This window comes from Anas acuta, chromosome 1, assembly GCF_963932015.1.
Source record: "Anas acuta chromosome 1, bAnaAcu1.1, whole genome shotgun sequence".
Classification (NCBI taxonomy): Eukaryota; Metazoa; Chordata; class Aves; order Anseriformes; family Anatidae; genus Anas; species Anas acuta.
This window is the reverse complement of record NC_088979.1, coordinates 434,035-454,692: the sequence shown is the minus strand read 5'-3', so window position 1 is coordinate 454,692 and position 20,658 is coordinate 434,035. Positions and strand designations below refer to the sequence as shown.

Here is a 20,658-nt window from a genome sequence, read left to right as displayed (position 1 = left end):
TGTAGGGGGATTCACCTACTGGGAATTTACTGTGGCACTGGCTCAGGGTTTTGATCTGAAATTGGCCGTCTCACCCATGGCAAGCACTCGGTGCCTCTGCTTACACAGGCAGGCAGGGTGGTGCAAAACAGTGTCTGTAGAGACGTAGGGCTGGTGCTAATGACTTCATATTTCCACTGTGCACATTTCAAGGTTTACTTGAAACTAGCTTTTATCTGGTCCCCTGGTCTGGGCAGCCTTTGGAGATGGGGGAGTATCAGGTGAGCCCTCTTCCAGCTCAGTTTGATGCAGGCAGAATGCCCAAGCCCACTCCATGAAGTGGGACAGGGAATTTAAGTGGAAACTGGCAGGACACTTGTGTTGAGTTGTTCTGAGCCAGTGCAAGCAGCTGTCATAGGGCTGGCTCTCTAGTGCCTCTAGACCACATCTCACTGCAGTCTGTATTTTGTACCAACTTAATCAGCTTGAGGGTGTTTGATGCTTTTTTACAGGATGTAAGAACCCTCACTGTAAGCAAGAGACAAGAGGGGTTTCATGTCTTCCCTAAACTTTACCACCCCCTCCCAGCCTCCTACTTTCCTCCTGGCTGGCATTCCTGGGCTGGAGAAGGAGCAGTTCTGGATTGCCTTTCCCTTCTGCATCATGTATACCATTGCTGTGCTGGGGAACATCACCCTTCTCATCATTATAAAGACAGAGCCAAGCCTGCATGAGCCCATGTACCTCTTCCTGGCCATGCTGGCCTTCACTGACTTGGTCCTCTCTACATCCACGCTTCCCAAAATGCTTGGCATCTTCTGGCTTGGCTCCAGGGAGATTGGGTTTCTCTCCTGTCTTGCTCAGTTGTTCTTCATCCACACCTTCTCATCGGTGGAGTCAGGTGTGCTCATGGCCATGGCCTTGGATCGCTATTTCGCCATTTGCTACCCCCTGCGGCACTCCAGCATCCTCTCCATGCGGGTGGTGGTGGCCCTTGGGATCCTGGTGCTGGTGCGCGGGGTGCTTCTGGTGAGTCCCTTCTGCTTCCTGCTCCACAGGCTGTCCTTCTGCCAGCATCATGTTATCTCCCATTCCTACTGCGAGCATATGGCCGTGGTGAAGCTGGCGTGCGGGGACACCAGAGTCAATGTCATTTACGGCCTCTTTGTGGCTTTTGTAGTGACAGGATTTGATATAGTCCTGATCTTTGTGTCCTACACAATGATCCTGCGGGTGGTAATGAGACTGTCATCCACGGACACACAGCTCAAGGCCGTTAGCACTTGTGCATCCCATGCCTGTGTCATCCTTGCGTTTTATGTCCCTGCCCTCTTCACGTTCCTCACCCACCGGTTTGGGCAGAGCGTCCCTCCCCATGTCCATATAATGGTGGCCAATCTCTACCTGCTGGTGCCCCCCATGTTAAACCCCATCATTTACGGTGTGCGAACCAAGCAGCTCTGTGAAAAGATGGTCCTCCTCTTCCAGCAGAAGGGAGCCTGAGCTGTATCTGTGGACTGGAAGCTGTGCTCATAATTTACTGATGACCCTGGTAAATTTAGCAAGTTAATGTGGTGGCTCTTTGTTCACAAAGAAACCTTCCTCGATGACAGAGTGTATTCTTGAAGAAATCACCGGGTTATCACTTCCATTAACATTCTGCAGGAGGTTTCACTCACTGTGCCATGAAACTTGGCATAAAGGCATTCAGCTTTTTACCTGCTGGGAAATGGAGAGTTCACCCCTCCCCGAAGTCAGACTCCTTGCTGTTAAAACTCTCACTGTTCAGGAAATCTTTTTTCTCACAATTAAAATACTTCCAGTCTGACTGCTAGCCTGAGTATCACCGAAAGACCTTCCTGCAGTAGTTCTCATTATATGAAGAATATTCCCTGGACTGTGTGATGGGAACATGCTCAGATGGGAATGATGACTGTCCTTGCAGAAGGAAATGGGTAGAATTTAATTTTAAGTACTATCTTTTTTTTTTTTTTTTTTTTTTTTTTAAGAAGGAAAAATGAAAATAATTCTATACTAGCAAATTCCAAATGTTCTATGTAAACATAAACCCTTTAAAAATATCAGAATTTCATACTGATGAAATTATTTGGAGTGACTTTTCACAGGGAGATCATTGCTGACGGGATTGCACAAGACCACGTCAAGCACCCCAGTAAGCAGGTCAGCATGCTTTACAAAATCACTGCCGCACAGGTGAGAAAGGTACAAAGCAGAATGCAGCGAAGGTCAGAAGGCGACCTAAAATCAAGTCACATGCTACAGACATTTGCTGTATGTTTAGTGTGAATTGAAGAGCACTGTTGGATGGAAAGGAGATCTCTGACCTGGCCTGGCATTTCTTGGGGCTCTCTACCATCCTCGGCAGTCCTGGCTGTTGTGGCTGCCCCCGCCATGGTCCCTGCTCTCTCTCTGTGAGCTGGTACCAGTGGAGAGGCAGGAGGAGGGGTGCTAGGAAGGGAAAACACATTTTCGCTGAAGTGAGGCAGATGTTAGGCTGCAGACAAGATGGGAAAGAAATACTGTCAACTCCATTTCAGTAAAATACATTGTAATATATGTAATTTCATGTAAAATACCTGTAAAATACATGTAAATAATACATGTAATTTCATTAAATTACAGCTCAGTTCATTCTTTTTCTTCTGACCAAGCAGAAGCAGAGGTTCACAGACCAGAGGAAACGGGCAGGGCAAGGCAGAGGGGCAGAGACACGACTGCAGTTTGTCTACGAGCCAGTCTCAGAGCACTCGTGATAAAGCAGGGCTGCACCGTGTCTGGTGGATTGATCCCCACCCACAACCACCCTGGTGAGGCAGAACCCCCATTTTTCTGCAGGACACACAAAGAAGTGATTATTTTCATGTTCATGCCCCTATCTCAGATCAATGTCCATCCAGTTCACTGTGCTGTCTCCTCTGGTGGCAGTGAAATTACAGCAGGGGACCTTTGTTGATCAGATACGTGTAAAGGTGGCTGGCAGACTTATCTAGCTCCTTGCACCCTATGAGATGTGTACATACAAGCTGTCACCGTCACATAACATCAGATAGCAGCAACAGCTTAGGCTACGACTCTAGGATTCCTTCTCTGAAAATAAGTAGAGCTGGCAGAGAAATCTGGATCACTGTGCAGTAGGGATGGGGCGAGAGGGGACAGGAGTGCCCTGCAGTCAGCGCTAGCTCTTCCTGCAGGCTGTCTGGAGAGAGTGGTGGGAGAGATCACAGATGTGGGGGGCTGTCCCAAAACCAGGGACCCAAGCACACTTTCATGGGACAGCATGGCTTTGGGGTGGTGCTGTGAAACCCAAAGGTGAAAAATGGTCCCACTACTGAAGGAATCCAAACCCGAACATGTGGGATGGCAGCTCGGGGCTTTCAGGAGGCTGACCTCCTGTCGGTGGTGCCTGAGGGCACAGCTGCCCTGGGAGGGAGGTTTTCCCACCTTCACTCTCTCCTCTTGTTTTCACATTTCCCTACTCCCACAGAGGGGATTCCAGGAACATTTCCTCCTGTTTCTTGAACACCACATTCAAGTCCTGCTTTAACAGCATACCTAGTTTCTAGTCCAGTTTAGCTGCTGGTGTTAACCCAAGGCAGTTCTGTGCTAGTCTCTGACCTGACACTGGTTTTCACTGTTACCAGCATGTTGCATCATTTCCTTTGGGACAGTGGACCAGAAAATCAAACAATCAATCAATCAAACAAAAAAACAGATGTGCCCAATGAATCTGTGAGAGTCCCATGGGATTTTGGAAAGCAGCAGTATAAATATTCATTCATTGGAAGCCTGGAGGCAAGATGCTCAGAGAGGTCACATTTGGGGATTGCTCCATATTTAAGGCAAAAGTTATCTGCTTTTTCTGGGCTGCTTTTCCTATGTCATCTGTTAGATAATTCCTCATAAATTTGTTAGTGCTGCTGTAGTATGTGTTATAGTGGATGTTACTTCGATGGGAGGACGCACATGTAATGAATTCGTGGTTACTGGGGCAGACTGGGGCAGATATCGGGGTAAGGTGAACAGCCTTCTAGCAGTGCCTGTCCCCCTGGTGGCTGTGGGGTCCAGACAACCAGCTGAGATGCTGAGAGCTGCCCTGCAGACACCTGTGCCCAGGTGAGGGAAAATGACCTGTAGGGAAGAACAATCCTTGCCTGCGTTACAGCTCGGCAAGGTGGGCATGTGGGACTGAAATCTTCTTTTCCCAGCACCCAGAAATGTTTCCTGTGCACCACAGGGCTACCAGCTCATGGTTTGTTCATTGTTTACTTCATTCATACCATAAAATAGCATTTGCTCTTCTACATGTAGAGGCTGAGGAGAGGCTGAGGGCCATCAGGGAGTGTGAGCGGGAGATAGACTTCTGGAGCAACTCCCTGCAGGGCCTCAAGGAGAGGTACCGGGGCGAGACACCCCAAATGGGGGTGGACACCCTGCCCAGTCGCCGTCGGGCAGAGGGAGGGGACCTGGGAGTTGAGGAGGAATGGAGACAGGTCCCTGCTCGACATCGCAGGCGATGCCCTCCTCTTCCGACCCCACCTTCCCAGGTGCCCTTACAAAACAGGTTTGAGGCCCTGGAGAATGAGAGATCAACAGCAACTGAGGAAGAGGTAGAAAGTGTTCCCAGGAGGATTCCTAGGGTGAGGAGGTCAACTCCACGCATCAGGACTGCCTCCACCAAGAACGAAAGAAGGGTGATTGTTGTGGGTGACTCTGTCCTTAGGGGAACAGAGGGCCCTATTTGTCGGCCTGACCCTACCCGTAGGGAGGTCTGCTGCCTCCCTGGGGCCAGGGTCAGGGACGTTGCCAAGAAGGTCAAGCGCCTGGTACGGCCCACTGACTACTACCCGCTATTGGTCTTTCAGGCTGGTAGCGATGAAGTAGCAAAGAGAAGCCCGAAGGCGATCAAAAGAGACTTTAGGGATTTGGGGCGACAACTTAGAGGTTCAGGCGCACAGGTTGTGTTTGCCTCTGTCCTTCCGATAGGGGGGATGGAAGCTGAAAGGTGCGCTGTTCGCATAAACTCGTGGCTTCGTGACTGGTGTGACCGGCACAACTTTGGGTTTTTTGATCACGGGAAGGTCTATGCTACACCGGGCCTGATGGCACCGGATGGGATGGGCCTCTCTCGGAGAGGGGTAAGGATCTTGGGTCAGGAGTTGGCAGGGCTGATAGATAGGGCTTTAAACTAGGTAAGAAGGGGGATGGGGCTGAAACAAGGACTGTTGGGGCTGTGCCAGGGGGAACAATGGCAAGGCCGGAGGATAAGGTAAAGGCCCAGCTGAAGTGCATCTACACCAATGCACGCAGCATGGGTAATAAACAGGAGGAGCTGGAAGCCATCGTGCAGCGGGCAGGCTACGACTTGGCTGCCATCACGGAGACGTGGTGGGACCAGTCTCATGACTGGAGTGCTGCGATGCCTGGCTATAGGCTCTTCAGAAGGGACAGGCAGCACAGAAGGGGTGGCGGTGTGGCTCTCTATATTAGAGAGTCTTTCGATGTTGTAGAACTCGAGGCTAGGAATGACAAGATCGAGTCCCTTTGGGTTAGGATCGGCAGGGACAACAAGGCTAGTGTCCTGGTCGGGGTCTGCTATAGACCGCCGAACCAGGATGAGGAGACGGATGAGGAGTTCTACAGGCAGCTGACAGAAGTTGCGAAATCGTCAGCGCTTGTACTCGTGGGGGACTTCAACTTCCCTGACATATCCTGGAAGCACAACACAGCCCAGAGGAAGCAGTCTAGGAGGTTTCTGGAGAAAGTGGAAGATAGCTTCCTGACGCAGCTGATTAGTGAACCTACCAGGGGTGGTGCCCTGCTAGACCTTCTCTTCACAAACAGAGAAGGACTGGTGGAGGATGTGATTGTCGGGAACAGTCTTGGGCAGAGTGACCACGAAATGGTGGAGTTCACTATTCTTGGCGGGGCCAGGAAGGGAACCAGTAAAACCACTGTATTGGACTTTCGGAGGGCTGACTTTGGGCTGCTCAGGACACTAGTTGGTGGAGTCCCATGGGAGGCGGTTCTGAAGGGCAGAGGGGTCCAGGAAGGCTGGGCGCTCTTTAAGAGGCAAATCCTAATGGCGCAGGAGCGGTCTGTTCCCAATTGCCCAAAGATGAGCCAGCGGGGAAGAAGACCAGCCTGGCTCAACAGAGAACTGTGGCTTGAGCTTAGGAGAAAAAAGAGGGTTTATAATCTTTGGAAAATTGGGCAGGCCACTAAGGAGGACTATAAGGATGTAGCGAGGCTGTGCAGGGACAAGATTAGGAAGGCCAAAGCTCGTCTGGAGCTCAATCTGGCTACTGCCGTTAAAGATAATAAAAAACGCTTTTATAAATACATCAACACAAAAAGGAGGACTAGGGAGAATCTCCATCCTTTACTGGATGCAGGGGGAAACCTAGTTACAAGAGATGAGGAAAAGGCGGAGGTGCTCAATGCCTTCTTTGCCTCAGTCTTTAGCGGCAAAACCGGTTGCTCTCTGGATACCCAGTACCCAGAACTGGTGGAAGGGGACGGGGAGCAGGATGTGGCCCTCACCATCCACGAAGAACTGGTTGGTGACCTGCTACGGCACTTGGATGTCCACAAATCGATGGGGCCGGATGGGATCCACCCAAGGGTACTGAGAGAACTGGCAGAGGAGCTGGCCAAGCCCCTATCCATCATTTATCAGCAGTCCTGGCTATCGGGGGAGGTCCCAGCTGACTGGCGGCTAGCAAATGTGACGCCCATCTACAAGAAGGGCCGGAGGGCAGACCCGGGGAACTACAGGCCGGTCAGTTTGACCTCAGTACCAGGGAAGCTCATGGAGCAGATCCTCTTGGGAGTCATCATGCGGCACTTGAAGGGCAAGCAGGCGATCAGGCCCAGCCAGCATGGGTTTATGGAAGGCAGGTCCTGCTTGACGAACCTGATCTCCTTCTACGACAAAGTGACGCGCTGGGTGGACGAGGGAAAGGCTGTGGATGTGGTCTACCTTGACTTCAGCAAGGCTTTTGACACCGTCTCCCACAGCATTCTCCTCAAGAAACTGGCTGCTCTTGGCTTGGACTGGCGCACGCTTCGTTGGGTTAGAAACTGGCTGGATAGCCGGGCCCAAAGAGTTGTGGTGAATGGAGCCAAGTCCAGTTGGAGGCCAGTCACTAGTGGCGTCCCCCAGGGCTCGGTGCTGGGGCCGGTCCTCTTTAACATCTTCATCAATGATCTGGATGACGGCATTGAGTGCACCCTCAGTAAGTTTGCAGATGACACCAAGCTAGGTGCGTGTGTCGATCTGCTCGAGGGTAGGAAGGCTCTGCAGGAGGATCTGGATAGGCTGCACCGATGGGCTGAGGTCAACTGTATGAAGTTCAACAAGGCCAAGTGCCGGGTGCTGCACGTGGGGCGCAATAACCCCAAGCAGAACTACAGGCTGGGAGAGGAATGGTTGGAGAGCTGCCAGGCAGAGAAGGACCTGGGAGTGATGGTGGACAGTCGGCTGAATATGAGCCAGCAGTGTGCTCTGGTGGCCAAGAAGGCCAACGGCATCCTGGCTTGTATCAGAAACAGTGTGACCAGCAGGGCTAGGGAGGTGATCGTCCCCCTGTACTCGGCTCTGGTGAGGCCGCACCTCGAGTACTGTGTTCAGTTTTGGGCCCCTCGCTACAAGAAGGACATCGAGGTGCTTGAGCGGGTCCAAAGAAGGGCGACGAAGCTGGTGAGGGGCCTGGAGAACAAGTCCTATGAGGAGCGGCTGAAGGAGCTGGGCTTGTTCAGCCTAGAGAAGAGGAGGCTCAGGGGTGACCTTATTGCTCTGTATAAGTACATTAAAGGAGGCTGTAGCGAGGTAGGGGTTGGCCTGTTCTCCCATGTGCCTGGTGACAGGACGAGGGGGAATGGGCTAAAGTTACGCCAGGGGAGTTTTAGGTTAGATGTTAGGAAGAGCTTCTTTACTGAAAGGGTTGTGAGGCATTGGAACGGGCTGCCCAGGGAGGTGGTGGAGTCACCATCCCTGGAAGTCTTCAAAAGACGTTTAGATGTAGAGCTTAGGGATATGGTTTAGTGGGGACTGTTAGTTTTAGGTCAGAGGTTGGACTCGATGATCTTGAGGTCTCTTCCAACCTAGAAAATTCTGTGATTCTGTGATGTAAGAACATCCATGTCCAAAACCTTTTGCTCTCAGGCTAGCAGATGTTCACAGCTGGTGAATGCCTGGATCCTGCCAAATGTTGCAGCACAATCTGGTGCAAAGGCACGCATATCGAGTTCTTGCTGCCAAATTAACTTTTAGGGAAGGGAAAGATCACCAAATCTGCATATTTTTTCAGGGAAGGGAAGGGAAGGGAAGGGAAGGGAAGGGAAGGGAAGGGAAGGGAAGGGAAGGGAAGGGAAGGGAAGGGAAGGGAAGGGAAGGGAAGGGAAGGGAAGGGAAGGGAAGGGAAGGGAAGGGAAGGGAAGGGAAGGGAAGGGAAGGGAAGGGAAGGGAAGGGAAGGGAAGGGAAGGGAAGGGAAGGGAAGGGAAGGGAAGGGAAGGGAAGGGAAGGAAAAATGGTGCTTACTGCCCTCTGTTCTCTGGTCCCAAGTGTTGGATCAGTCAAGTTGTGCCAGGGGAGGCTCAGGTTGGACATGAGGAGACATTTCTTCTCAGAAGGAGCGGTCAGGCATTGGGACAGGTTGCCCTGTGAAGTGGTAGCATCACCCTCATTGGGGATGTTTAAGGAAAGGCTGGATGTGGTGCTTAGGGACATGGCTTCGTGGGTGACATTGGTGGTAGGGGGGTGGTTGGACCAGGTGATCTTGGAGGTCTTTTCCAGCATTAATGGTCCTGTGGTTCTGTATGCACCCAACTTCACTCAGCTGTCCTATGAAGGTGTCAAGGTGAGTAGCACGTATGGTTTATTTGCCCTCCTGGCCACCTGTGGGCTAGACTTGCTGTCTGTCATGCTGTCCACATAATGATCTACAGAGAGTATTGCATCAAAGGAAGAGAATGTCAAGGCCCTGAACAACCGTGTCTCTCATATCTGTGCTGTTTTGATTTATTATACCCTGATGATTGGCTTGTGGAGGTTTGGGAAACACGCTTCTCCTCTGGTTCATGTGTTCATGGCCAATATCTATTCCTTGTAGTACTCCTTGTACTTCCCGTACTAGATCTCATTATTTACAGTGTAAAAACTAAACCGTTTCTTAGAGCTACACACAAATTTCTCACTACAAGAAGGCACTGATGTCATACAGAGAAGACACAAGGTTTTGTGCATGTTAGAGCACCTGGTGAATAATAGTTTGGGTACCTCCATTGTGCTGGGCCTGGCTGTGCTGGAGTTGTGCTCCCCGCAGCAGCCACGCAGCGCCGTGCCCTGCACGTGCAGTTGCACAGCCCTGGTGTCCCAGCGCTGCTGTGCCTGCTGCTGAGCAGTGCTGGCACCGCACCACGGCTCCTCCGACCCCCAGAGCCAGCAGGGCTGGGGAGGGGACAGCACCAGGCAGCCGACCTAAACCACCAAAGGGATGTCCCATGCCCTGTGGTGTCACACTCGGCAATAAGAGGTGGGAAAAGGAAGAAGGGGGGATGTGAGGGGGATGCTCTCGTTGTGAAAACCTCTGTTCTCCTGACACAGGCTGCGTGCCTTGAGGCCCTGCTGCAAGGACAGGGTCAAGCATTGCTCAGTGGAGGGAAGGAGAGAGGAATTTCTTTCCTCTGTGCTTCCACGTTGTCTTTGCTTATTGTTTTTTTTTCCCATTTTCCCCTTTTCCTTTTCCCTTTATTATTATTATTATTATTATTAATAATAATAATAATAATAATAATAATTTTCCTCATATAATTATTTTTCTTTTAATTAAATTATACTTATCTTGACTCATGAGTTGTTTCTTTCCTTTTCTTCTTCCCCTCCTCTTCCAAGGAGGGGCAGTGAGAGAGTGGCTGTGGTGGAGCTCAGCTGTCTAGCAAGGTAAAACCCCCACATCCATCCTGTCACCTGTTTGTCTGTTGAGAATTGGGAACCTTTGAACTCTTTATGTAGCAGGGGAGGTACACCCTGTTTGTGGGCCCCCACCACTCTCCCTGCTGCACAGAGGAGTGCTGCTGTATCTACAGCCTTCCATACATTTATCCCACTCCTGGTCGACAATGCAGGAGCTGTGACTGCCTGAGGCTCCTAAGCTAATGGGGCTTCCCTTTAGACAAGCAGGATGTAGCAGGGGAGGTGTGGGGTGAGGGTTTCTCATGTTTTCTATGACACTGGGTCAGCTGCAGCTGTCCTGAAGCACATGCGGGTAGCTTCTAATGCTTCCCAGGTGTGCTCAGCCATCTCTGTGTGTGCACTAGAGAATAGATCTGCATGTGTGCAATAGTGGTTTATGCAAGATTTTTACACCTGTGGCCAGACCTGCTAGGATGGGGCTGTGAAGATCTAAGGACCTGGGTGTCTGGCCAAGCCCTCAGCTCCAGCCAGGTGATACTTCCAGCAGGGCCAGGACGTGTCCAACAGCTGTGACTCGCGCTGTTGGAGCTGGAAATCACCAGATGCTTCCCTTCCCCATACCCAGCCCACAATGGGGTGCTGCACCATCCCGTCTGCATTACTGCAGCAGGAGAGCCAGCTCCTGAGTCTCTGTGTGCCTCCACATGCACTGTTACACAGGAGGGAAACTAATCAGGACAAGCCTGGTCAGTAACTCAGATCACCCTAAGGCAGACAGCTGGGGTGGGTTTCACCCCAGAAGATCCTGCCTGCTCCCCATGCCTCCCTCTGCTTTGATTGCCATTGATCTGACTGGGATTGCTGTGGGGTATGGTTGGAGAGCAGGAAGGCAGAGCAGTGCCGTGAGCTTAGGACAGGACAGAATGCCAGTGGCAGTGCTGGTTGCAGTCCTGCTGTGCACAGGGCCCATCAGCAGAAGCAGGATGCTTCCTCACGGGGGCTGGAGCACACGCTGGCCCAGGCAGGGCTAAGAAGGGCCAAGAAAACGCCTGCCGTCTTTTTTCCCTTCCATAAACCTGTCATTAGTGAGAACAATACAGGAACATATTTACAGGATATTTACAGGAGCATAAATGGGGACATGAATACCTCAGTGAAATCACAGGAAAATAACCAAACATACTCTATGTATTTCAAGTTGGACTGAGAACTGAGTGGCCATCGGTGCTTTACAGGTTACCCGCTGAAGTTTTGCTGCTGTGACCCTAACAGCACAAAGCTCCCTTCTGCAGGCTGAGCCCCCCTCCTCCATCGGGGCAGGGTAGAGCATTGGGTTTAACAAGGTCACATGGGGATTCCTCATCTCTTGTGGCTGACCCAGAATAAAATAACTCACCACACAGAGGTGATACCAAGTCTCCCACTGTGCTGGGGCTGTGGTACACTCAAAAACTTGTTACAGTAAGAGGAAGCACACCTACACGGAGCCCCAGATTTATTGCTATTGCAATGAAAGTCTAAACAATATCATAAAAACACAGAAAACTGTATCAGTGGCTGACCTTGTGTCATTTGCAAGCTTTGAACATTCGCTGTGCACTCCTTTGTCCAGGATGATGAAAATGTGGAATAAAATGAGCCCTAGGAGGCATCCTTTGGGAAAGCCACTGCTGACTCTTCTCTGGGCTGAAAATAATGAACCTTTAACTTAATCAGCTTCCCACAGAAGAGGGTTTCTTCCACTTCCCTTGCAATTTTATTTAGTCAAAGTTTTGGGGGACATCCAGGTGCATCATGTCCATGAGATCCCTCCACCTGGAGCAACTCTCACAGAAGCCTGGATGCTGTGGTAGGATTTCCCATTGTATCAGCCTGGCTGTTTCTGCAAGAGTTTCACTCAGATGTGCTTACCAATATGCTTAATGACCTTATTCTTTATCCTAGCCAGGAACAGAAATTGCCTCCCCCCCTCCCCCCCCCAGTCAGTAGGTCTCAGGAATCCAGTGAAGCCCCTTTATGCAGGTAGAGTAGAAGGGATCATTGCCCGTTCTCCAGCATCATGGCCATTTGAAATAGTCACGCACCCTGCCTGGCAGTTCTGCAGTTTCACATCCAAGTTCCTTCTGGATTCAGGTGAGCAACACCTGGTCCTGGGAGGATAATTCACTGATACTTATTTGGTGTTATCTCTCCTCCATGCCACTTTCAAACTAATCTAGAGCTTCTAAGCCACCTGCTATGAAGCCCACCTTGGTCACCAAGCAGTCCACCCGCTTCCCAGCTGAATTCCTGCTGTGGATGCATTCAGCATTCAGCTGTCAGCATTATTTGCAAGGTGCTCTTCCCGCTACATTTAAGTTCTCGTAAATCCTGCTTATGTTTGACCTGGCACTTTTTCTGGGCATTTTGTGTGGGCAAATGTCCCTCTTAACGCCTCCAGCCATGGCCAGGCCAGGCCGCTCTTCGACACAGGAGCCTGAGGAGGCCCCTGCGAATGGCCTTGTTTTTCATGCTGTAGAGAATGGGGTTCAACACAGGGGGGACAAAAAGGTAGACATTGGCCATGAGAGCATGGCTAATGGGTGCAGTGTTCCTCCCGTACCGGTGTATAATGGAGAGGCCAGCCAAAGGGATGTAGAAGATGAGGACAGCACAGAAGTGAGCGACACAAGTGTTGAGGGCTCGGGCCTGCTCCTCTCTGGAGGTGATGCCCAGCACGGCCCTAATGATCATGGCGTAGGAGAAGGCGATGAGCAGCGAGTCTAGGATCACCATCGACACCAGGGTTAAGCCATAGAGGCTGTTCAAGGTGGCATCTGTGCATGCCAGCTGTATCATGTCCTGGTGCAGGCAATAGGGGTGAGAAAGCACATGGGACCTGCAGAAAGGCAGCCGTGTAAGAAGGCAGATTAATGGAAGCAGTGCCAGAGTGCATCGGGCAACGATCCCCAGCCCGATCTTGGCAATCCTGGCCCCAGTGAGGATGGAGGAGTACCTCAGTGGGAAGCAGACAGCCACATAGCGATCAAAGGCCATGGCCAGAAGCACTGAGGACTCCATGAAGGAGAAGGCGTGGATGAAGAACATCTGGGCGAGGCAGACGGGGAAGCTGATCTCTCTGGCGTGGAACCAAAAGACACACAGCACGGTGGGCAGGGTGGACAGAGTCAGGCCCAGGTCTGTGGTGGCCAGCATCGACAGGAAATAGTACATGGGCTCGTGGAGGCTGTGATGGGCTCTCACAACCAGCAGGATGATGCCATTTCCCAGCATTGCAATCAGATACATCAGACCAAAAGGAATGAAAACCCAGCGGTGGAAACGAGCCATCCCAGGGATGCCTGCCAGCAGGAAAGCCAGGACATGGCTGCTGTTCCCCGGGGACATGCTCGCCCTGGGCATGGGCCACGGGACCCTTTCCCATAAACGACTCAAAGGTGGAGCAGGTTTAGATTTCACAGGGCAATGAAGACAAACCACTGGCCAGACACAGCGTGAGGGATTGTCGTGAAGATCTCATTTCTTCTCTCTTCCTTGAAGATGTGCCAGAGCAGCGATTAGCATGTGGCAGTGCTGGCACAGCCCTTGTTCCTGCTTCCCCCAGGCTCCTCACCTGTACAGGAGATAATAACTTTTATTTGTCGCACCAGGGCTGCATCCCCCCCCCCCCAGGACATTGCTGCAGCCTCTCCTCCCAGTCTCCAGGCCACACAGCCGTCCTACCCAGGCACAAAGACCCCACTCTCCAGGTCCCTCTGGGGCTCTCTGTGTGGGGTCAGCAGGCTGTTTGTGGCCTTCCCCCGTCCCCCAGCCCTTTTTATACCCCCATGCTCAGTCCCTGGCTCACACAGCTCACCCCGTGCTGCTCCACGCAGGGTGCTGTCTGTGTCCCCAGCCCGCTGCCTGTCCCTGTGCACGGTACGCCTGCCCAGCCAGCTCCCTCAGCTTGCTGGATTATCGGATTTCTGCCCTTCATCCAGTGCAGGATGCCCTGCCTGCAGCTCCCTGCGAACCCCTGCTGCTGCCCCCACCCCACTGCTGAGCTTTCACCACGGCAGAGCTCGTGGCAGTTGCAGTTTGCTTGTCCTCCTGTCCTCCACCTGCACCCTTCACGATCCTCATCCCACCTGTAAGCTGAAGGGGAAGGGGAAAGGCTGCAATTTCCTCTGTTTTATGGCTGTACGGCACTTGGCAGGACGGGGCTGGGCTCCTGCATTAAGGTCAAGGCCAGGCTGGATGGGGTTTGGGCAGCCTGGGCAGGCAGGAGGGGCCCCTGCCCATGGCGGGGACTGGGTGGGCTGTAAGGCCCCTTCCAACCCAAAGCATTCAGTGCTTCTGTGAGTCCTTCACCCCCATTTCTGGGAGGTACAGAAATGGGAGCAATTACTGAAATTCATCTGTCACCCGCTCTGACCCCCAAGGGGACATGTTCACTTCCTTAATTCTAACTTTGGTTCAGCACTGGTGAATTTAGAACATTACCATTTCCCTTCGCTTCAGAGACTATTTACTATTCTAGTCTTTGTTGTCATTACTGCAGCTCTCCGTGGCAGCCCATCAAGCTACTCAGAGTGACGGGTATTTCAGCTGATGTGTGTGTTAGTAATATATACAGAAACCGTAGTTCTTAGCAGGAATGTTGTTTTTACAGCTAGTTATGGGTAGGATTAAGCAATGCTCCCTTAAACAGAGCTCTCTTCTGCTGCAGAGCTGTCAGCACAGTGCTTCTGAGCCACAGCCCACAGATTCCTCGGGGAAATGCAGAGCTCTGTGAAGCACAACTCACAAAAGCAGTGCAGTGCTGAAAGGGCTTAAACTCAGGCTACAGGGTCTGCACCTTTTGGAGCTGCAGGTAAAACAAAACGCTGTAAAACATTCCTCCAGCCTATGCAGATGCTTTGATTGGTTTGTCTGCTGCTCTTTTCAGGGGCTGCAACAGCTGACGAGGAAGAAGTCAAACTTTTCCAGCACTCAGCACTCAAGGAATTCACACTCCATCTGCCTATGCAAACAAGGAACACGGCATTGTTTAATTGGAGGGCATGTGGCTAAATTCATTAATGTGCCATGAAAAATGGAATTAGTCTATTGCCAACTGCCCCACTTCTCAGACAAAGCTCCAGACATCTGTGCCTCCACTCTTTACTTTGCCAGCTAAATAATTAGCTTGATAAGCTCAATTAGCAGACAGCTTTCCAGGGTGCTCTAGTTATCTTCAACATGAAAATACAGATTTAGGTACTTGAATTTTGGTTTTCAGACCTGAACAAGTTCCTCATCTTCATAATCTGTAAATGTGCTTCAGACTACCAGGAAAAAAAAGGTTATGCTTCTCACTCCGTGTATCATCAAGTGCTCTTGCCTGAGAGAATATTAATAAAACTGCAAAAAGAATGGCTTTCCCTACCAGCTAGCATCACAGCACAGAGGGGGACTTCTGTGCTGGGGACCAGTCCTCCACCCACAGAGGTGCAGACCACCCCGGAGCCTGGGCATCCCATCTTCTCCCCCCCCGTGTCCCTCCAGCTTCACCCTGTTCAGCCTGACTACTCCATGCTGATGCTGAGGAAGGAATATCCCTCGTCTGCTCCTCCCACCCTCCTTTTATTTCTGTCCTTGGTGAGACACACGAGCCATGCCTCTGCACTGGAATGAATTTCCACCATGCAGCTCAGTGCTCTGAGGGAGACGTGGGTGCTCTGGCTCTGGTGGATGCTCAGCCCCTGCCCAGGAGGATGAACGTGGAGCCTGTCGACAGCGAGTAATCCTTGCCCAGCCGTGCCTCGCAGCACCATCTGCCAGGCTCCCTGTAAGCCAGGAGCAGAGAAGCTGTTTCACTTGCTGCCTTGTTCCATCTCCAAGCGTGCTCAGCACCAGCCGCTTCAGGAGCAGGACCAAGACATTGTCCCATCAGCAGTTGGGACATAATCTGTGGTTTGTGCAAGACCCATGAAAAAGCAGTTTTCAGCATTTGGTTTCATAGCCTCAAGTCCTGTCTGAAATATGCAATTATATCACTGGATACTCTCTGCAGAAATGTTTGCTCCCTCTTCTAGTGGATATCTTGCCCCTGCACCCCTGCAGTGTCCCTGTGACATGGCAAGAGGCACATGAGCAGTGGAGAACACAGAGAGGAGACGGTGCAGTGGGAAGAGGTGATGAAAATGCGTGTGAATGGATGGAGAGGCAGTCAAGGCTGTGCTGGCAATAGCTGCCTGGGTGGCTAGGTGATGGGTTTGAAAGGGGTTGATGGATGGATGGATGGATGGATGGATGGATGGATGGATGGATGGATGGATGGATGGATGGATGGATGGATGGATGGAGAGCATGAAACAGCTGCAGGAAAGTGCAATGAGAGATAAGCAAGCCAACTGTGAAACAAAGTTATCTCTGGTAGCTTTGTTTCCCTGATTACAAAATCTGAACAGAAAATGACACTTACAAAATGAAAACATTGGTAATGAGCTGAGATTGACATGGAAACACATGGCAGCCTCAGATGCCCTTACCTCTGCTTGGCCGAGGTCCTTAGGCACAAGAGGCAGAGGGAGAGGGAATCACACTCCTGCCTGAGTACTGCACATGCAGAAGAAGCTGTCTGTTTTTATAAATACCCATGTGGAATCTCAGCAGCAGTGGGAGTCACCTGGGACCTACTACAGGGGCTGAGGCCATAAAATGCAGTCCAGGATGGTGATGGTACTCCCTTAAGTACCTCGGGCTGCTACCACCCGAGGAGCAGCACAGGGATAAATGCTGCAAGAGCAAACACAAGGATCCTAATTGCTTAGGAAATGCTGGTCAAAACAATAACTTACAATAAAAAAGCTATTTTTTCACTATTTTTTCTTCCTTTTTAAGATGATTTTTTAAAACCCTAAACATTGAAAAAGTCATTTATTTGCCCCAAGTGTAAGTGTGGCTCTAGGGTGAAACTGCTGCTCTGCACCTGCCAGCCAGGTCTGGTTGGCAGACCAGATAGGGGCATGACTCTCTGGGAACACTGCTTAGATTTCTTCACTGAATTTGGGGTAAAAGAGGGCATCTTTAGATTTTCGTTCCCCTGGAAAAATGTACACATACCTGCCAAGACTTCACTTCCTGGAGACTGGGCTTTCCTCATCTCATTCTCACGTCTCTGCTGCATGGACAAAGGCGGTGCTTCTCCAGCCCCTGTCAGCTGCTCAAGTTTGATGGTGTGGGGACATCAAAATCACATTAATTTCCCAGTGTTTTTTCACTGCATGGTGAATATGTGTCCCTAGTGCAGGAGTTTTTCATTTCTGTGGGGTGGAGCACAGGGGCCTTTCTGCACAGCAGCAGTTACATAGCCTGGACAAATGCTAATAGGCTGCCAAAAGGAGTAGAAGTTAAAAATAAAGTAATAATAATAACAACAAAAACATTAAAGAATTAAAATAATAATAATAAAAAAATAGTTTGTGAGTTTGCTTTTTACCAGCTACTAAAAACCTGTGCCCTTCTGGCCCTAGGAATCCTTGGGATATGGAAGAGAAACTCCTGCTTCATCATCTCAGAAGCTTTATCCACATCGGTTCAGGTCTGGAATGGAAAATGAGCATGTGTCTAATCCTCTTACAGAAGAGAATTTGGACTGGAAGGGCACTGAACAGAGGTGGGAGGAGAGACGGTAGAAAAAAAAAGGAAAGATGAGGCAGAGCAGCCAAGATAAGTCATTCTGGAGTTTCAAACCTTCATTTCTCCAAAGTTACCAAGGGGATCGATCAAAAATCTCTTCCTATATAGATCTTATTTCTCAAACATCAGATTTTGCTGGTGATACAGGAAAAAAAGTTGTGGTCCTGTTTCCAGCCAGCCCTTGCACAACCTGGCAGCAAAGCCAGCCTGCTCCCTCCAGACTCACCCACAGCACTTGATGGGGGCCTCATCGATTCCAGCCCTCTCCTATGGGCTGGGCAGTCTGAAAACGATCCCCCTTGATTTACTGAGAGATATTCTCTGCCATAATATCTCTGTGCCAAAAATTCAGTGTACAAAACTAGCAGAAACAGCTTCTGCAGGAGCACAGAGCCATCAGGTAGCTCGGGTGTTCCCGTGCTGTTGCTTAGAGAGAACAACATCTTTATTTACTACTCAAAAGCAATAAGCATCTTTTGCAAAATAAGAACGAGTACTTCACCATTCATCCTCGTTTCAAGTTGTGTGGGAAAACACAACAAATATGCCACAGGGATGGCTGAATTTTGTTAAGATTATATTCAAATCTTGACAGCTGTGAGACCTGTCTGCTGAAATGCTCTGTTATGCTGACGCTCCTGACAGAGAATTCCCTCCGGAGGCATAAAATCGTGCTTCACTATATATAAAACCCCAGCAGGGGCAGCATAGAGTCACTTTAAGAGTATTTTTGGCTTATGCCAGAAGACAATGTTTTTTCTTGCTCCTGTTATAGTGGTGAGTGTGGGCATCATAACAGATAAAAATAATTATACCTGATAATCCTCTGCTGATAGTCCTCTGGTATCCTGCTCCGTAGACTGACACAAACCTTGGATAAGGATTCCATAAAAGGCTCTGGTGTTTGATTAGTTTCGTATATCTTCAAGCACAAATTTGTAGGAGTTTATTACAAGTATACAGGCAATATGTCACAGCTGTTAGCAGGAATATCCCTGTAGAGAAAACACAAACGCTTCTCTCATAAGCATAAAACCCACCACATTTTTCATTGCAGTGACTCTATTAATTATCCTAGCATGGATATTTGACTAATTCTTTCCCTTAGCACCTGAAAAAACTGCACATGAGATCTATTATGAGCTAAATAAGAAGCTTTATCTTCCATCCACCCATGTGCAAACCTGTGTGACCTTTTTTCACAGTGGGTCTGCCGAGGGCAGCTCCAGGAGAGGTGACATCTTCTGATGGCTGAGGAAGAGCAGAGATTGCAACCTCTGTTCAGAACTGTTTTCTGATTTATATAGTTTAACAATATTTCCTAATCCCTTTTCCAACCAATTTTAACATTCCTCTCATGCAATCTATTCAGTTGTTAATCTGTGCTGTCATTGTGGAAATTCCCTCACTTTCTGTCCAAAGCACCATGGTGTGCCCATTCATCAAAGGTCTGCAGCGCTGTCTCAGGTTTGAGGGAAGCTGCTATGATAGAGGAGAACGATCCATCAACCTGCTAGTGAGGACGAGAAGAATTTCCCATCAATTCAGTGCTGCATGGTGTAATTCTTAGGGACTCGGGGGTTTTCCATCACTTTTAAAACAAGACTTGTACCAAACCTGGGCTGTGCAGATTGCTGTTCCTGTGGTCCTAGGAGGCTCATGTAGATTAAGCTATGCCCTGCATGGCTCAGCTCCTCCTTACCTGCTCCCTCGCCTTCCTGGGGTCAGCAGCACTCTTTGCCATGTCCCTGGAGGGGCTGATGGCTGACAGCCCTCTGCCCCCACTGACCCACATACCGTGCATCCATCCCACCATGACCTGGCTGCCCTCCACAGAGCACTCAGCAGCATCGATGCTTGTCTTGTCCGTCCTGCACAGTTTTGGGAAAGAAGTACCCTCATCTTTCCCACTGTGATGAGCAACACCTCCATCCTCCGCCCACTCCTCGTGAATCCTGTCCTTCACAGCATCTGGACAAAGCAGATTTGCAAAGGCACCTTCAGCTCATTTCTTTATGGAACCCTTCAAAGAAATCCAGAGGTGAGAAAAGGGAAGCAAGCATCCTGCACACTCCAAGTGCAGAACCACAGGACAATGCAAGTGGGGAGGGTCTCTGGGGATCTCTGGTCCAGTCCCTGGGCCAGTTCAGGGCTCGGACCAGGGTGGTGCAGAGCCCATGCTGCCACAGAGGCACGTTATTGTCTGCACAGAAATCTGCAGGTCAAGTGCAGAGGAGAAGCCTGCTGAATCCAGGTGATGGAAAGTCATGCCTTTGAGAGATAATGACCCAAACCAACCATATCCTCCCTGCTAATTCCAGAAATGTCTATCACAGCCATGACTCAGCTGTGTTAGAATCTGTGAACAACTCTGGGTATCAGCCCCTGTATTCAAGGAGTTTCCAGTCTTGGTTTAAGGCAAGATGTAGGAGTGAGATAAACAGAGCCCTGGACACTTTTATTTTTTTTTCCCCACTTTGGGTAACAAAATAGCTTATGAAAACTGATCTTTTTGCCCTCATCCCAATGAGCAAACCACTTAACCTGACCCACAGTCCAGCTCCAAACACCACGGGGGGGGCCAGTGGATGGGGGAAGGAGCGCCAGGCAAAGCCTGGGCACCCTTCATGCAGTGGGTTTTGTTTGCAGGGTGCTGGTGGGGACTGAACTCCCTCCATCTGGAGAGGGGACTGGGAGCCCCTGGGAATGAATGCCTTGTGCCTTGGCATTACAAATCCCCTGTGGGGGACCAGTGTCTCCTGTGGGGCCAGACAACACGAGCCTCCCAGCAGTCTGAGCCCAGAGGTTTCCCCACTTGCATTGCACCATCTGCTCTGCAGGGAGGTGGCAAATTCCAGCCAGGGGGAGCAGGCAAGGCAGCACCAGTACCCCAAAAAGGGGACACCAGGTGCTGAACAGCCACAGCTCGGCTGGGAGCTGTGGGCTCCGTGTGGCTTCACCTCATTTCCCACGAACCTGGTGTTGGGAGCACAGGCACAGATTCCTTGCAATCCCCAGATATTCCTGCAGCCCTCCCTGACACACTGCCAGTGCCAGGGCCCCTTGCCAGCAGCGGGTTTTC

At 50.5% G+C, this 20,658-nt stretch overlaps 2 protein-coding genes across 2 annotated transcripts; one reads left to right on the top strand and one right to left on the bottom strand.

The window, feature by feature from the left end:
* The first annotated feature begins 417 nt into the window (after positions 1-417).
* On the top strand, positions 418-9,135 carry LOC137850038 (olfactory receptor 52R1-like). The gene is made up of 4 exons (XM_068670271.1): positions 418-1,452; positions 7,367-7,428; positions 8,796-8,859; positions 9,112-9,135. Exons 1-4 carry the CDS (start codon positions 535-537, stop codon positions 9,133-9,135), a joined length of 1,068 nt encoding a protein of 355 aa, XP_068526372.1. The 5' UTR covers positions 418-534.
* Positions 9,136-11,408: 2,273 nt separating this feature from the next.
* Positions 11,409-14,670, bottom strand: LOC137853549 (olfactory receptor 51G2-like). The gene has a single exon (XM_068676059.1). The coding sequence runs from the start codon at positions 13,314-13,316 to the stop codon at positions 12,342-12,344; it is 975 nt and encodes a 324-aa protein (XP_068532160.1). The 5' UTR covers positions 13,317-14,670; the 3' UTR covers positions 11,409-12,341.
* Between the last annotated feature and the right edge of the window lie 5,988 nt (positions 14,671-20,658).

Coding starts and splice junctions, on each gene's coding strand:
- LOC137850038 (XM_068670271.1), top strand. CDS start 535: ATGTCTTCCCTAAACTTTACCACCCCCTCCCAGCCTCCTACTTTCCTC. Junction 7,429..8,795: donor TACAGGCTGGGAGAGGAATG/GTTGGAGAGCTG, acceptor GGTCTTTTCCAG/CATTAATGGTCCTGTGGTTC. Junction 8,860..9,111: donor TGTCCTATGAAGGTGTCAAG/GTGAGTAGCACG, acceptor TATTCCTTGTAG/TACTCCTTGTACTTCCCGTA.
- LOC137853549 (XM_068676059.1), bottom strand. CDS start 13,316: ATGCCCAGGGCGAGCATGTCCCCGGGGAACAGCAGCCATGTCCTGGCT.